Source organism: Limulus polyphemus, unplaced genomic scaffold (genome assembly GCF_000517525.1).
Source record: "Limulus polyphemus unplaced genomic scaffold, Limulus_polyphemus-2.1.2 Scaffold2146, whole genome shotgun sequence".
NCBI lineage: Eukaryota > Metazoa > Arthropoda > Merostomata > Xiphosura > Limulidae > Limulus > Limulus polyphemus.
The window spans coordinates 36,328-54,674 of NW_013667756.1; the positions used below are offsets into that span (position 1 = coordinate 36,328).

The following is an 18,347-nucleotide window of genomic DNA, read 5'->3' on the forward strand; positions in this document are numbered from 1 at the left end:
CAATATATTTAACCTCACACACAAAAGAAATGTATGCAGAATTAGATTGTGGTGTGTGAAAAAGCATACAGTAGGCCTAGCCTATAAAATAAAAGTATACTGTCTACCATAAAATAAACTATGTGAAAAAATGTAAGGCTTATGTTATAATAATTATTGTGTAAAATGAGAATAAATTCAAGTCAGCGAATGTGTCTTATTCTATTCTTTTCTTTTTTTTTTCCTCTGGGTGACTAGATACCTGGAAGAGGATTTTTTTTATACATTATAAAGTACAATATTGCATTTTGTTTGTAGCATATTTCATACATCAATGCCATAATGTGAATACATTATCACATTCAAAAAAATATATTAAATTTAAATTCATAATATTACATACATAAAACATAATAACATGTTAAAAACATAATATTACATACATATTTATGTTTAAAATTTAAATATTTGAGGAGGGATGACGGGGTATGGGAGAATATAACTAGGCTTATCCTGTTCGGAAGAATGGGTACTCATACGTGAATAAGATAATCTAAATATTCTCCATATGGGCCTATTTATCCTTGATAGTGAAAGAAAAACAAAAAAACATCGTTCTTAAGGAAGCCCTGATTTAAAACAGGTTCGTAGTTTGTTTTGAAAAATCAAACCTAAGATTTTTTTGTTTTGTTTTTCATAAATTCACAAAATGTTTTTAACCTATCGAAATATGAAACGAAAAAACAGAGAGAGTAGTTGTTTTTTTTTGAAAAATTGGGCAACTTTATATATATAAAGCACAAGTAACCTTTTCACGGTAACATTTTTTTTAACAATCTCAGCTAAACTTGGGGGGGATCCATGGGGTCCCACAGGAAGGTCAGCTTTCGGATCTGACCCATATGTCACCCCTGGAGTCGTATGGGTTTTCTGTACTATGACATTGATTTCTAAAAATCATTCGAAATCATCTTTAGAGCACTATGGGGAGTGACAGTGGAGGGTTGACATTCGGACCTGACCTCCCATGTCACCCACAAGGGTGCCTTGCTATCTATGCGTTCCACCTCCTGGTTTCAACTAATCTCAACCAAACTTGGGCTGCACCCTTAGGGTCTTCTGGGGAATAACATAAGGAGATCGGGTTACGAATCTGACTCCCCACGTAAACCTTGGAGGAACCTATGTATTTTCCGTGCTATTCTCTTGATAGTGACCAAACTTTAAAAACACCCTTAAGATACTTAGGGGAATGACATAGGGTGCTTCGATCTCTCCTCCTTTATCATCCCCTCGGGGAACACTATGTTGTCCCCGTGTGTTGAACCGGTAAATCAGCTAGTACATATGTTTACAACGAAAGTCTTCATAAATATAATTGTACAAACAAATACGTTTTGAGTATTTAAAATTATATATGTATATAATTTATGAATTATAGCTTTCAAATTGCGTTATGTTTTTCATTTTTTTACATCGGTATATTTCATAATATATGTTATTCTTCTTTGATTCTTACTTTTTATTGCGCGGGAAAAGGAATTAGCTCTGAAGACAAAATTTTTCACTAAGAGATGGCGCCACCCTGATAAAACAGTCTGTAATTTTATTTGAAATTTTAGCTTTTTATATCTTTGAATATTTATTTAATTAATTTGCAATAAAAGTCTATATATTAGCAGTAAGACAGGTATACATATCAAAGATGATTTGTTATCATAAAAATTGAAACTCTAGCATTACGAAAAATAATTTATTTTTTCTATCTTTCCAGAAATTGGGCAGATTAATTACATCTTTATCTTGTCCACCTGCAGGTGGCAGAACAGTAATCTGAGTACTTATAACGCTAAAAATCGGGTTTAGATACTCGCGGTGGTCACAGCACGTAATAGTCCATTGTGTAGCTTTGTGCCTAACAACAAACAAACTATAGCTTTTGAAGGTGAAATCCTATTTCACCACCTAGTGGCGCTGTTTATACTTTTACTGTTATTAATGGTTATCGGAAACAAAAACATGTGGCGAAGAGGCTTTCACATTTCTGTTATTTTTCTGTTTATTTTTGCTATTGTTACGTATAACAAAGAAATTACAAGCAAGTTAAACCTGGTTCTCCTGAAGTTTAGAAACCATCAGTGATATGTGCACTTTAGTGAATTCTCTCTCTTACAACCAGAGGGCAGTACTTGTATCAGCTGTTAAAGGAGAGTCGGGGCTTTTTTTCACGTAAATAATACTGGCATTGAATAAAATTATACTTCGGTATTTCGTCTTCATTTGGGTTTTCCTATTTTTGCTCGGAATACATTCTTAACGACCTTAAAGTCCCTGAAACTCTTACACAAAAGAAACGAGCTATTTTTTGCAAACGCAGAGATATTCAACTCTCTTACCTCGAAATCTCTCTTAAAAATTAATAAAATAAATTTTGTATTCAGTTATTTTTATTTGTAGTGTTCTTCTGCAGTGCGTTATTGTACATACGTTGTATATATTTTCTTGCTCTTCGTGTTATATTGGTTAAGTGAAATAGATAAATATTCACCCATGTGGAAGTGATTTACAAAGCTCATTTACGCATCATTTTATTTGCAAACCACTAATTGATAGTAAATAAAATGTTGACTTAAACAAGAGTGACAATGGATCTGACACTTTTAAACGTTCACTTAGACAAAGCGAAAGTTTAGTTATGTTTGTTTCTTTGGAATTAAGCACAAAGCTACACAATGGGCTATCCGTGCTCTGCCCACCACGGGTATCGAAACCCGTATTCTAGCGTTGTAAGTCCGCAGACATACCGCTGTGACACTGGGGGGCGTTTAGTTACGCAGATAAAACATGGCTTAGTAACGAAATACTTTATTTAGAAAAAAGCCCTGTATTCAAAAATTGTGTCCTTTCGTAATTTACGTTGTCAAATTTGTCTCACCTGCCGTTGGATTGCTTTATTCAAAAGCCGAGTTTTGTTGTTGAATCGCATTAGATAAACTTAAGTTCTGCTTTGAACACCTTTTCTAAGTTGGCAAAGAATGATTATAATTAATTGTGCTTGCCATAAGACTATTATTGTTATTAGACCTGTTATATCTTTTAACACAGCGTTCTTTATTCTGTCCCTTTATTCTCTTCAAGAAGAAGAGTGTGTACTAGTATTTCAAACACATAATGTGTGTTATATTCATAGCTGACGACGCGTTTTGCTCAATACAGACCTTATCAGACAAGAAGTGGTCCTATTTATATAAGCTATTTCTACAAAAACAATTGTTACGGTTTGCTTCGATATCCTAGAAAAGAAGAATTCAGTTTAACCCTTTAAAATGTTAGTGTGACAGTATTTAAAAGTTGTAATATATTGGTTTTATCTCCTGATATTCATTTTGAACTAGAATAGTCAATAACTCCAACATAGAATTTACTGCTTTAAATTGGACAAACTAATTATTTGCTACAAAACGTTACTGTAACAAGTTAACTTATATATTGGCCACTTTTTTAAAGTCAATTGTCCGTGGGCTTCTGTGAAAAACACATTATAGGTGCCCAAAATTTAAGATTTAAGTTCAAAGTAATAACTAATGTATTTATATGCTTTGTAATAAAACTAAATCAGGAAAGTGCTGAAAAATGCATTTATCAAAAAGGGCTTGCCTGTCATTCAAATTATATTGTATTATAAAACCAAGGTATTACTTTAAAACATTTTATTATTGAAATTGTAGAAATGTTTCAAGTTAAAGGAAAACAAACAAATATTTCAAATTTGAACCAATATATCAATATACGTATATTTAATTATTTCGTGTATAAATATGCAGCACCAAATAAAGGAAGCTTACAAAATAAAACAGATAAAACTACGTCATTATTATTTTTATCAAATTAAAAATTATTTTTACCGAAGGTACTATGTTTTTCTTGGAGGGGGGACTTAACTTTTTTTGGTGTCATGTTATTTTGCTCCCCAGTGGCGCAGTGGTATGTCTGCGGACTTACAACACTAGAACCCGGGTTTGGATACCCGTGGTGAGCAAAGTACAAATAGCCCATTGTGTAGCTTTGTTCTTAATTTCAAACAAACAAACACTCAGGTTATTCTCGAAATAGTAGATAGTGATGACATCTGTTGATTGGATATCAAACACCAATATCCTGAGAACAAGAATATCCGAATATCATTTACACAAGCTAGTAAGAGTAGTTATGTTACAGTAGAAACTTCAACAGGTTCAGAAAATTTACATTTTAATTACTTTCGTACATTAAATTAGTGTTGAAATATAAATTTAAATATTTAAGAAGTATAAACTGACCAAATCATTTTGGACTCAAATTAACACATTTTAACATTCCAAAACAGACGATCTCTTACTACAGAAAAACATAATCGGAAGTCTTTGTCTTTGAACATCTTGATAATAAACAGTAGGTTTGGTGGAACTTAGGACAAAATAATACTATCCTCAAGACTGTTCATCAGGTAGCCTGCGTTATGCTATCATCAAAACTATAAATCTTACGTGACTATAGCCTACTGACGACTGTTTATCATTTAGCTAGTGTTGTCATATCCTCAAGACTATAAGTATTACGTGACTATAGCCTACTGACGACTGTTTATCATTTAGCTAGTGTTGTCATATCCTCAAGACTATAAGTATTACGTGACTATAGCCTACTGACGACTGTTTATCATTTAGCTAGTGTTGTCATATCCTCAAGGCTATAAGTATTATATGGCTGCAACTTACTGACGACTGTTTATCACTTAACTAGCTTTGTCCTGTCCTTATTACTATAAATTCTTTTGTATGTCGTGTCATAACGGAAGACAGTTTAAAAAATGCCATGTAAGAGACGTTAAACATTTTAGTTCATGTTGTTAACGTCGTGTTTGTAATACTTGTTTTATTTTAAACTGCCCCCAAGTGGCACAGCGGTATGTCTGTAGACTTACAACGCTAGAATCCGGGTTTCGATACCCGTGGTGGGCAGAGCACAGATAGCCCATTGTGTAGCTTTGTACTTAATTACAAATAAACAATACTTTAAACTTTTTAGATCATTTTTCTTGTACATAAAACATGAATTGAATGGTGTTAAAGAACTGTATTGAATTAGAAAAAACACACACGTATATACCTACACGTTTATTTGTGATTTATAAGAATAACAAAATGTTATGTATCTTGTAGTATAATGAAATAATTTTCCAAAAACTAATATTTATATTTTGCTTATTTTTAGGTTTTTGAAACACCAGAGAATGCCCAAGGCCTATGAGGAGATTAAACTAATAATAGGTGTTCCAGAAAAATTAAATACAAAACCAGAACATTTTGTGTCTAAGTGGATAGGGGTTTAAATAGAGAGATAGGTGCCTTTGTAGAAATGAAATAAACGGGATTAAAAGTTCTTTGTTAGATTTTTTTTTCTGAAAAGAAACGATCTTATAGTGGTAAAAAATGTATGGTTTTTCCAAGGGTCTTGTATTCATTGACGTTTATAATGATATCGATGCTAGACGAAAAGAACTATGCGAGACCAAAAAACCCCGACTCACCGAAAATAGAGGTTATCATGTAAGGACTGCTGCTATGGAGGGTTTACAAGAGGGTTTTATTAGTTGTACGTATAGAAATAATCTTGGTCAGCTCCCTAGCGTCCTAGATAGGGATGAGTTCGTCTCCATCCATACAGTAGAAGATCGACTTCCCCCTGTTCCTGAAGGGGAGGAGGATGAAGAGGAAGGACCAGCGATGACGTCCACAATCACTAATCACAAAAAACAACTGGTTTCTCCGAAAGAAAGCTTTATGACTATGTTAGAGCTCAATCATAACGATAATAGTGAGAACAATTCTATTGAAGAAAAACTGGTAGAGGAGGTTATTATTTATCGTCTTCCTGGAGAAAGGTTGGGCATGGCTCTCAAGTTCGAAGGAGGTGTTGACGTCAAGGATAACGTGTCTCAAATTTTCATTCAATCAATAAATGCAGACAGCCCAGCTGCACGAGCGCGCTGCCTTATTAAACCTCTACAAGAAGGAGATGAAATATTGAAAATCGATGGGCACAATGTCTGCGAAATCACACGTTTAGATTGTGTATCGTTATTAAGAGATGCTTCTTTGTGTATTAAAATGTTGATAAGACACGAAAACATAAATGGTAATAATCATCTTACTAGTGGTCATACTCAATCGTTAGAAACATTAACAGACGTAGTTAATAATGACGATAAACCCCCGTTACCCAGCAAAAAAATGGTATTGACTCCTCCTCTTCCTCCTCGAAAATCCTCTAATTTGATTAAAAACGCCACCTGTAGGCAGCAAGAAGAACCAGAGCAAAGTGTTATTGATAGAATTGCTATTATAGAACAAAACAATAAGTTACCTGATTTCCCCATTAAAAGGCCATCCAAACCTCCTCCACTTCCTCCTCGCATACCTAAGCCACTTCGTACTTCCAATACGATAGATAGCCTGCCAGAAAAACAACTTCCAAGGGATGAAAAACTAAGTATGAAATTGCCACATTGGGAAGTCCTGATGCAGCGTCGCGTTGCACGTCTGGAGGACACTTTACACCAAGACGAAAGTGAGGCAACTGTCTACATCGACACCTTTGTTAAAAAGGACACTCAGACCACAGAATCGGAACCTAGTGACACTGGAAGTTCGGTGTCGAGGATGATCGAGAGATCTTGCACAGATAATTCTAACTTGAACAGCCAGACTACGTTGGCTCAATCTTTCGATTTGAAACAAGTTCTAAGTCCTTTTGAACAACTGGAGAGGGAATTTAATGATTCCGAGGAGAAACTTTCAGATACAATTTCTCATTCTGGTATTTCTGATGACCTTAATATGGTATTCAGTACCCAAACTATAGACTCAACAGTGTTTGCCATTGAACCTCCAGAGTCCTTTCAAGACTATAGTCCTGAAGCAACAGTTGAAAATTGTTCATTTCCAGCTGTACATGCAGATGATAAAGAAGGCAACAAGTTCGATTCACCTTTTTATATTATGAAGGATACATTTTTCTGTGTTGAACCAGGAGTTGCACAAGAAGAAGATTATCAGGGTGATGTTACTGCCAATGTGGCCTTATCCCACATTGAAATGAAAAAAATGAATGAAACAACAGGAGAACGATCCAACCTACAAATTCACCGTATACAAGAACATGAGAATGGCACAAATCTCCAGGAAGTGAATATTTATAATCAATTCATAAGCGCAAGAACTCCAACAGAAGAGAAAGTTATTCTGGAAGAGAGTGTCAAAAATAGTAACACAGAACAACGTATAGTATCCGAACAAACTATCATTATTCAAGATTCAAAGAAACTAGCTACTTTACCGCAGTACCCTGAAAGTAGTTCTCACCAGCAAGAAACGCAACACTCTCCAGTTGTAAACGAATCGCTTTCTTTTGCTTCACAACCAATTAAAAACGTTTCAGAAAATTGGAATGAAGATGCCAGTAGTACAAATACAATCAATTTTAATTATTGTTCAGCTGATGGGGATAGAAATTCTTTGAGTTGCGTAGCACCTGCGAAAACTGTGAAATTGAATGAAAACAACATTACATTTTTGAGTGCAGAAGAGTACTCGAAATTCGAAGTAAACAGGCCTAACAGAACTGATTCAAAGACCGTAGAGAGAATAAAAGCTACTGAAGTTACCATCAGTGATGATAACAGAGGATCTTTGGTACAACAACAACAACACCAAAATGGAGCAGATGACAACATAATAAGGTAATGAATGTTGTGGAAATTAGACATGAAACTACTATACTATAAAATTTTATGTAATGGCATTGTATTTTTATTTAAAGATAAATCTCCGAAAGAGTTAAAAATCGCATTCTGAATATATATTACTAAGAAGGTTTAATCTAAAATTAATGTTTATCCATTTTTGTTGCTTATTAGATTTTACAAAACTGCTCTAAATAGTAGATATTTTACTTGTAGTTTTACTTAAAACATCGTTCGTCAGTACTATTAAAAATTTGTTCTTAATAGTGAACGAGTATGAAAGAAATGTAGAGGCCAGAATAATATAACACGAGGAAAACGCATGATTTGTATTTGCTTTCTTGAATTGTTTCTGTAACATTCAGTTTTGTCATAAAATTAGTCTGTATTCTTCATTGTTCAGCGCCACAACTGTTAATTATTAACAGAAAATTAATGTATGTAATTTAAGATGTTCGATAGGTGGCATTTAATGTTTTATGTGCATTTTTGGTTCCTTGTTATAGTGCCCTGGTTGAAATAGGTATTTATCATTTGAACGTACTGTCGCTAGATGCTAGTGAGGCTTTTTCTTAATCAACTTTACTCCGGATATAGGTTTCCCACCTAACTGAATCATTAAAATGGGTTCGCTTGTACAGGTATATAGTTTTTAGGATTTTCACTAGGTGGCACTGAGGGATATCGTTAATAGGCGGTTCTCGTGTTTCTTATTGCCATTGAAGAAATAAAATCAATACAAACACATCTCGTTTTTAGAAGTGTCATTTGAAGAGATTCAAATCTTCTTTCTTCTTATTAGTCTGCTTGACTAAAAGTAAACATGAACCGGATAAGATCGCGTCAGGTTTTTGTGGTGTAAGCGAAAAACAAGACGTACAGAAAGGTAAATGTGTTCTCGCAAGTGAAAGAATAAACTTACAGAAAGGTGTATGAGGATTTTAGAAATAGTTCAAACCTAAATCAGTATTCACATTGTCTCACGTTTTCTTTATTAATCTTTCTTTTGAATTAAATTTATTTACGCTAGGGGCTTCGTATGGCCCGGTAGTTATGGCGTTCGACTCGCAATCTACGGGGCGCAGGTTCGAATCCTATTTACCAAACATGCTTGCCCTTTCAGCCGTTGGGGCGTTATAATGTGACGGTCAATTCCTACGTTGATAAAAGAGTAGCCCAAGAGTTGGCGAGTGGTGTTGACTACCTCTAGTCTATCACTGCTAAATTATGAACGTCTAGCGCAGATAACCCTCGAGTAGCTTTGCACGAAATTCAAAACAAACAAACAATTCTATAAATTTTAAGTCAGTTGGTTGATTTTCCCCCATTTTGTTAAGTTTTATTATCAGTATTATAATTGCTTGGACGTATAACAAAGGTTGCATACTCTACGTGGAACAAACGCGTTGTCTTTGAACACAAATAATAATTTTTACAGGGCTTTATTAAAATTTAAATAGGCTCTAATATGTATTTTTTTTTCAGCCGAAATTATTAACATCAGAAACAATTCTTATATTTGCCGTGATTCACTTGTTGCGTACGAAACAACGAAAACACGCCAAGTTATTTTGTATATATATATGCAAGTCTGGTGTGTATGCGTGTGTTCCCCAAACATTCCATTCTGCTTTGTTTATTCATGCAGTGATATAAAAATAAACAGACAGACACATTCCGTGATTACTTGTGTGTCGGTAGGTTGTAATTTATTTCTTCTCTCACCCGCGGCGCTGTAACCGGCTCATGCTCGACTTGATAACAAAAAGGAAGGAGTGAGTGATTCGTGGTCATGGACCGTTGGGCCGAGTTGTCGTTTGTAATAGAAGGCAGCCTAGAACCAACAGAGTAGGTAACTTAAGTTAATTAAAACTTGAATATTATATATATTTGTGTGTGTGTACACAAAGAAAAACAGAATACATGCGATATAAAATCGTATTGTTATGCTCCAAGTTATATACGTTGATTAATTATCAAGATGGAAATAATTACGAAAACACACACGACAACGAGTAATGACACCTAGATGTTGTATTTATTCATAGTACAAAACATTATCACAGAAAATTCAAAATAATAATGAATAACTTGTACATTGCTCGTATCTTATATGTGAGGCTTTTGTTTTACACAGAGTATTACACCTTGTTTTCTTGCTGTCATATATCAAGAACTTACATTAAGGTTGTGACGATCGGTTATCAATCATTTTCATGGTTACTAGCCCATACAGTCACCTAAGGCTAATTATTAGTTGGTAAAACTTTTTATCTTTTTATTCTCATTGTTTTATAACTAGAGAATTTTTACTAATTTGTTTTTTATTGGCTACAAATCTACTGCCGTCTTCAGGGAAGTCCTGAAATGGACTATTTCTGTGTTTGTAGTGGTTGGGATTCAATCTTGGACCTTTTGAATAAAGAGGCTTGTGCGTTATTTACTCAACCAACGTCTCCCCCGTTAGAAGTCGAATCAAACAGTGGCCACACACTACAGACGTAATTCAAAAATTTATGAACCATCTGTACAGACGATACAATTCGTAATAGAAACAGAAGATAACTGATTTCCATTCCTTGATTTGATGGTTACGAAGATCATAATTCATATACTACAATAGTTTATAGGCGTCATAGACTACTTAGATATGTAATACTGAAGTAATTAAGAAGAAGGAAGGTAAACAAATCACTAGAACCCTCTTTAACAATAGATACCCGAAACACCTGTTAAAGAACAAAGTAAATAAGACAAACACCAAGAATATACAAGAAGAAAATTGCAACCTTTTTCCCTATGTCAGAGATCTATCTCTGAGAACATACATTATTCAGAAGCCACAACACAACATGATCGCAATTAGTACACACCAAAAGACCCAGTAGAGAGAAAAAAACATCATTTATACATCTTCTTTAAACACGTATCTCATTACACTAGAAAAACAAAAAGGCCAATAAAAACTAGAATTCTACACTAGAAAACTAGAATTCAACATACAACACTTAGAAATACCGAGCTATTTGCAATGGTCTATCGTGTCAAAGAAGACCACTTTACAGACCGTACCATGCACTTTTGAATTTAAATAAACACAATGCAAGCATAAGTAAAAGAAAATACCTTTATTAAGAAATCTACAGAATGATTAACTTAAAAATGACACAATTTAATACAACTACACGGGTTTTCTTAGAATAAATTGTTTGTTTGTTTGCTAATTTGTTTGTATGTTTGCTGTGTTAGCACTGGTGGTGTTCATTTAAGAATATCTTAACATCACCTCGACCACATTATACCTGTTCGTGAACACAGTAACTTCCAGTGCACATGAGAGGTAGCAGATGATCGTGACAACATGAGGAACTCGGAAGGCTACTAGTGAGGTTTGCCAGTGTGTTTCTCAAAGTAGGTGGCCACCCGGAGAGGAAAACTTTTAACTGCTCCCCACATAGAGACCAGTGCCAAGAAGTACGATGGCTCCCTTGAACTACCAGGAAAATCACCAGCATGAAAATCAACTGGTTGCTAAGGGATCTAGTTATGCATAATCATCACAATGCTTGGTTGTGGTAAGTCATCGTGGTTAAGAAGAAAAGTATTCTGTCACCTGCTAGTGGGTGAAGTTTAACACCCTCCAGTGTGCTCCTGTTGTCATGTACAAATGAATGTCTGGACGTTAAAGAAAAGATCTTACTGATTTAGTTCACTAGAATAAGTATCCAGCTATCGGCAGATGGAGCTGAATTACAAAATGAAGCTTAAGGCTGCTTTCAGCACTCATGGTGAACTGAATGAGTTCTACATAATGTAATTTGGCCTGTGTAACAGGTCAGTCACTTTCAAATATCTGACTGCACTCGCATTACAGAGCTTACAAGAGGAAGTGTACAACATCTATCTCTCCAACATCCCATTGTTTGGTCACGTTTCAGGTTGCTTCTGAGAACCTATGACTGGTAATTCAGTGAATGAGGAAAGCAGGCCTCAAACTGGAGTCTGGAAAGTGTGTGTTTTTACGTATGATAGGTGCAAAGAAGTCACTGGCCCTCGAAGATCATGACTATCAAAAATTAGATCCGGCTCAAAAACCATAAAGAAGGCTGCAGCTGTCTTTACTTTGTGTTATATCATTAAATCATTGTGGCCGAATTTTCTACAACAGTGGAACTGGTGACATACACCTTAGGTGGACTGATAAATGTGAGCAAGCATTCCAGCCATTGACGTGCACCCTAACTGATGTGCTGGTTCATTCTAAACAGAGTTGTCCATTTATTCTGGATTCAGATGAGAGTCCATGTGAGTTGGCTTTAACAAAAAGGCTTAGTTTCATTAGGCTTACAAGCCAAATCTTTAATAATCAAATACCTTCAGAAACCCCAAAACTGAACAAATAAACCATACGGACGACCTTCAGTATCTAGAACGTGACTTATTAAAGAAGAAAAAATATCAAAGTAAAAGTAGTTAGCTGAGAGACCGGAGAGTACAAGTCCCAGAAAGCTGCGAAGTTATTCTCAGTATGAAACTTTTGATTCATCACAACCTCATCACTCTAAGTATGTAATACTTGTGTGTGTGTTTTATATCAAAGACTATCTACTGTGTCTACCGCCGTGAACCGAACCCCGGATTTTGGCGTTTTAAGTCTGTAGACTTAAAGTTGTCCCACTGGGGGACTGGAATATTTGATTCATCACAACCTCATTTTTCTTAGTATGAAACTTTTGTTTTATCACAACCATATTATTCTTAGTATGGAATATTTGATTCATCACAACCTTATTATTCTTAGTATGGAATATTTGATTTATCACAACCATATTATTCTTAGTATGGAATATTTGATTCATCACAACCTTATTATTCTTAGTATGGAATATTTGATTTATCACAACCATATTATTCTTAGTATGGAATATTTGATTTATCACAACCTTATTATTCTTAGTATGAAATATTTGATTTATCACAGTCTCACACGCTCTCTCTCTCTAGGAATGCGCTTCCCTCGTTCATGCTGAAACCCACAGAACATGTAATATTAAATCATTACGGTTCCATTTATTTTCTGTCAACTGATCTAAAACCTCCATATTCAATAAATCACATGTTTTTAACTAACTGCATGTGTTTAACATATCTTTGTACAGGAACACCTTCACTGTTTCGTTGTATCATGACCATAAAAACACCATTATAAAAAACTTCTATTTTAGGATAATAGTTTAACTTTTTAAATTAAAACCAAAATATGTTGATTACTAAATGACAATAACATCAAAGAACGTGCCTTAGGCATAGAAACCGAAACAGAAACCGTCAGAAAGAAACGTTGTAAGTAGATTCCTAAGACATCCAAAACACAACCTAATCCTACACTGAATAAGGGTTTCAATGCATATCAAGACACGTTAATAAGAATTTTACAACAAATATTCATTCATTAATTAGCTAGGCCTCGTATTTTGTTTTACCCACTATCATGTCCTAAGTTGAACAAAAAACGCGCGTAGCTAACTGATGAATGAATAGTGGTTATAAAATTCTCATCAATGCTATAAGTTTAACTACCAATTTGGCCACCACTTTTGATTTCATTCCTTTAAGTCGTACTCAATCCTTTCACACCTGAGGTCGTTTTATGAGATAGTAGACACCATTCTGATCAATATAAATACTATATCAATTAAATGTTAAAATTAAGTAGTTAATACAGAGGTGTCAATTAATTAACTAAATTTGTGTAGCATGTTATTTTCTAATATTAAGACATTGTCTTAAACATTAGCATTAAAGTATTTCCATTTAACGGGTAAATGATTTCCTAAAGTCAACTGTTAGGTAGCGACAAACACAATTAGTAACTATACCTAAGGTGTAATCAATGCCAGAGGGCAGTAAACTGTAATGATAGCTATTTGGCTTCTGTCAGTGATCTCCTTTATTACACCATCCTGATTGGTAAAACATACTACACCCGAGCACGGCATGGCCAGGTGGTTAGGACGCTCGACTCGCAATCTGTGGGTCGCGGGTTCGCATCCCCATCCCACCAAACATGCTCGCCCTTTCAGCCGTGGGGGCGTTATAATGTCACGGTCAATCCCACTATTCGTTGGTAAAAGAGTAGCCCAAGAGTTGGCGGTGGGTGTTGATGACTAGCTGCCTTCCCTCTAGTCTTACACTGCTAAATTAGGGACGGCTAGCGTAGATAGCTTTGCGCAAAATTCAAAACAAACAAACAAACATACTACACCCAGTAGGTTTTGGGTTTACACCAGAAATAATTAGCCGATGGTATAATACAAATTACCATTTAAGTCACAAAAGATTTTTTTTTCATATTTTAAATTCTGCTTTTTCTATTTCCATTCTTATGTCTCAACTAATAATGTAAAAAGTATTTTAAAGTTAATTTTAATAGTGAGCATACGTTACACTAAACTTAACATATGGCAAATGTTTTTCTTCTTTAAAAAAAAAGGAATTAAGGTGAGACGTAGGCATATTTGTACATGTGTCCCTCAGTGACCAGCGGTAAGTTGACAGACTTACAATGCTAAAATCCGGGGGTTGATTCCTCGCGGTGGACAGAGTGCGAGTGGCTTATTGTGTAACTTTACATTAAAACAACAACAATTTCTGTATGTAACAGACTTATTTATTCAGTGATTTTGGATTATACATTAAAATGAAAACGATAAGTTTATTTATAACTTGTACTTATATCTATCTGTATGTACACTAATGGGTGTAAGTTAGACAGCAGTGTATAAACTCCCTGCGTTAATATATATTAGCATAACCGTAAGTTATTCATAATTACTTCAGATAGACGTGTTCTTATTTATATAACTTTATAATAATTATTAAACTTAAAAAAAAGAAAAAAAGAGAAGGCTTCTTTGCATTTTGTACATTGTGTTTGACTTAATTTCATAAAGTGCCGGCCCGGCATGGCCAGGTGGTTAGGGCGCTCGACTCCCAATCTGCGGGTCGCGGGTTCAAATCCCCGTAGCACCAAACATGCTCGCCCTTTCAGCCTTAGGACCGTTATAATGTGACGGTCACTCCCACTATTCGTTGGTAAAAGAGTAGCCCAAGAGTTGGCGGTGGGTGGTGATGACTAGCTGCCTTCTCTCTAGTCTTACACTGCTAAATTAGGGACGGCTAGAGCAGATAGCCCTCGTGTAACTTTGCGCGAAATTCAAAACAAACAAACATAAAGTGCCAGCAGATTGTGTTTGACTTAAGTTCATAAAGTGCCTACAGATTGTGTTTGACTTAGTTTCATAAAGTGCCAACATATTGTGTTTGATTTCATAAAGTGCCAACAGATTGTGTTTTACTTAATTTCATAAAGTGCCAACAGATTGTGTTTGACTTAGTTTCATAAAGTGCCAACATATTGTGTTTGATTTCATAAAGTGCCAACAGATTGTGTTTTACTTAATTTCATAAAGTGCCAACAGATTGTGTTTGACTTAATTTCATAAAGTGCCAACAGATTGTTTTTGATTTGATTTCATAAAGTGTCAACAGATTGTGTTTGATTTGATTTCATAAAGTGCCAACAGACTGTGTTTGATTTGATATCATAAAGTGCCAACAGATTGTGTTTGATTTAATTTCATAAAGTGCCAACAGATTACGTTTTACTAAATTTCATAAAGTATCAACAGATTGTATTTATAGGAAACTTGACTAGTTGTAACGTTCTCTGTTGATTTCTTTGTAAAATTATTACAACGATATACTAAATATTTATATTCTCACGATTTTTTTTATAGCATGAAAAATTTAAATAAATATGAGCGCGTTCTCTGTTTATTAAAATAGAGCTATAAATTACTGCAATGAAATTAGAATGTTAATGGCTTTCAAAGTGGATAAGATAAAAATACTCCCACTTCTTGCTTATAATAATCATGATTTAATTCTGGAGCATAACATTTTAAAATGGCCAAAAGGAGGCACTGCATTCGTGTCTCTTTGATTTACGAACCCAGACTAAATTCACTTAATTCGGTAACGAGTGCGTTCGCCTTACAACTAGTTTCACCATATAAGTTGTTGGATCACTTGACTGATGAATGTTCAAAAGTTCGTATTAGGCATATCGGTAGTTGACGTACAAAAGTGTTTTAAATTACGAACTACTAGATGAGGACACGCGTTATAAACTTGAGTTAATGCAGCTCGCTTGCAAATATACAAAAGAGCAAAATCTCAAGAGAAACTAATATTACTGCTTTGGTTAGTGGAGTCCATACTGATTGTTTTCGTCTCAGAATTCATCAGACCCAGCAAGCATGCATCACAGACGAGATTTTTTCAAAAGATTGTTTTGTTTATCGTGGAGGAAGGGCTGGGCTTATAGTAGAGGAATAATAATTTTCTTTAGACTCCGTGTTACCATTCATTCTTGAACATTTCTTATCAGTACACTCAAAGGTTCTGTCTTTTTTTGTCCTGTCTGGAAATACCAGAACATACTTCGTTTTTAAATCACGCCCTGTTCCAAGGTCATATACGGCATTAAGGACAAAGATAAGGTGTGGCCAAAGTCTTGGATGGAAATTAGTAAAGCGAGGACTGGTAGTTGACGCATGTGACGCCAAACGTTTTATGGTATTTAAAATCATGCAATAAAATCTAGCGTTTCAGCTTTACGCCGCTTTTTGTTTTAAATAATGTATATCTAAATACGTAAATCTTTCCGTTATGAAATATGCAGTGACTCCCCATAACAACAATGATCACTTTTATTTCGAACTGATCACGTTCTCAACTCCACGCCCCATGTTACCTCAAATCTGTCAATTATTCAGTAATTCTTATCACGAATACAAATGGTTTTGGGCTTGAATAGGATGTGCATGTCATTCTGATCAGTACAAAGAACCAGCCACCCCCTCTCCTTATTCACACATATTCTGTTCCATTCTTTAGTTGAATAGTTCAAAGAACCAGCCCCTCTCCTTATTCACACATATTCTGTTCCATTATTTAGTTGAACAGTACAAAGAACTAGCCACCCCCTCTAATTATTCACACATACTCTGTTCCATTATTTAGTTGAACAGTACAAAGAACCAGCCCCCTCTCCTTATTCACACATATTCTGTTCTATTCTTTAGTTGAACAGTTCAAAGAACCAGCCCCCTCTAATTATTCACACATATTCTGTTCCATTCTTTAGTTGAACAGTTCAAAGAACCAGACCCTCTCTTCTTATTCACACATATTCTGTTCCATTCTTTAGTTGAACAGTTCAAAGAACCAGACCCCCTCTTCTTATTCACACATATTCTGTTCCATTCTTTAGTTGAACAGTACAAAGAACCAGCCCCCTCTCCTTATTCACATATATTCTGTTCCATTTTTTAGTTGAACAGTACAAAGAACCAGCCCCATCTCCTTATTCATACATATTCTGTTCCATTCTTTAGTTGAACAGTTCAAAGAACCAGTCCCCTTTTCTTATTCATACATATTCTGTTTCATTCTTTAGTTGAACAGCGAGTTGTAAAAACAGTAATTTAGAGTTAATGTACTTAGGTCATGTTTTTTTTGTTTCTGTTGTTTCAAATATCGTTTCATTTAGCTTATGCGAGATTAAAAGAAGGCAGTTTGAAAAGTTGGAAATTGATTTTAATTAATGTACAGAATACACGTGTGTTTGATAAGATCACTGTATGCAAGGAACTGTTTATCTGATTGACAGCCATATTCCTTAGATGTAACCAAGAAAGGACTTTAAAAATGAAATAACGTTTATGATAATTTTAGTCCTTATATCTCTTTACGAATCTGATCAAGAAGCTAATAGCCTCACAATTAAATATATTCTCTGGGGATAGTATTTTATTTACAGCGCCAAAATCTAGACTGTCTATTGTCAGTCTAATGTCCATGTTTATATACTATTTAATACCTTTCTGAAAGAGATTGAAATTAAAAAGAGCTAGTGTACTACTCTAGGAAGCCTAGTTTTTAGACCACCGTTTATCTATATACTTATCTTACTCATTTATTTTTCTAACAATTCATTTTTTTATATGCCCTATGTCTCTCTCAGTTGCATATGTTTGTGTATAAATGTATACATGTAAAGAGATATCAACTATTTTAAACCCTGTATGTAACTGTTATAAGTACTGGCGTCGTACCCATAGGCCACGGGTGGGGACCCTGTTTTAATAATTTCAAATATATGTATAAACATTTGATTAAATATGCTCACAATATTTTTTTGTATTCGAAACCAATAAGTTCAAGTAACAGCGAAAATGTAGTAGTATGCAAAGTAAAATCCACTCTACTTATTATTATTTCTGTTATTATTATTATAATTAACCCGTCTTTGGTAACAAAATTATTTTGTTTTCTGACTCTGCCTCCCCCCCCCCAAAAAAAAAGCTGCAAGATGCCCCTGGTTATAAACCACCATTTAAAGACGCACTGTAGATGAAAGCAGACTCTATATATTTAGTACGTACGTTTTGATAAACATAACAACACGAATATATACAACAGTAACATACACAGTTGTAACACACACAGTCATCTTGTT

General features: G+C 34.7%; 1 protein-coding gene across 3 annotated transcripts in view; it reads left to right on the forward strand.

Annotated features, from left to right (window-relative positions):
* Nucleotides 1-18,347, forward strand: part of LOC106466087 — a 101,331-nt gene that overhangs the window by 17,192 nt on the left and 65,792 nt on the right. For all 3 annotated transcript variants that reach the window (XM_022394040.1, XM_013926330.2, XM_022394041.1), the window contains exon 2: nt 5,233-7,759. In XM_022394040.1, the coding sequence (XP_022249748.1) occupies nt 5,451-7,759 (2,309 nt within the window). In that variant the 5' untranslated portion in view covers nt 5,233-5,450. The remainder of the gene's footprint in view (nt 1-5,232; nt 7,760-18,347) is intronic.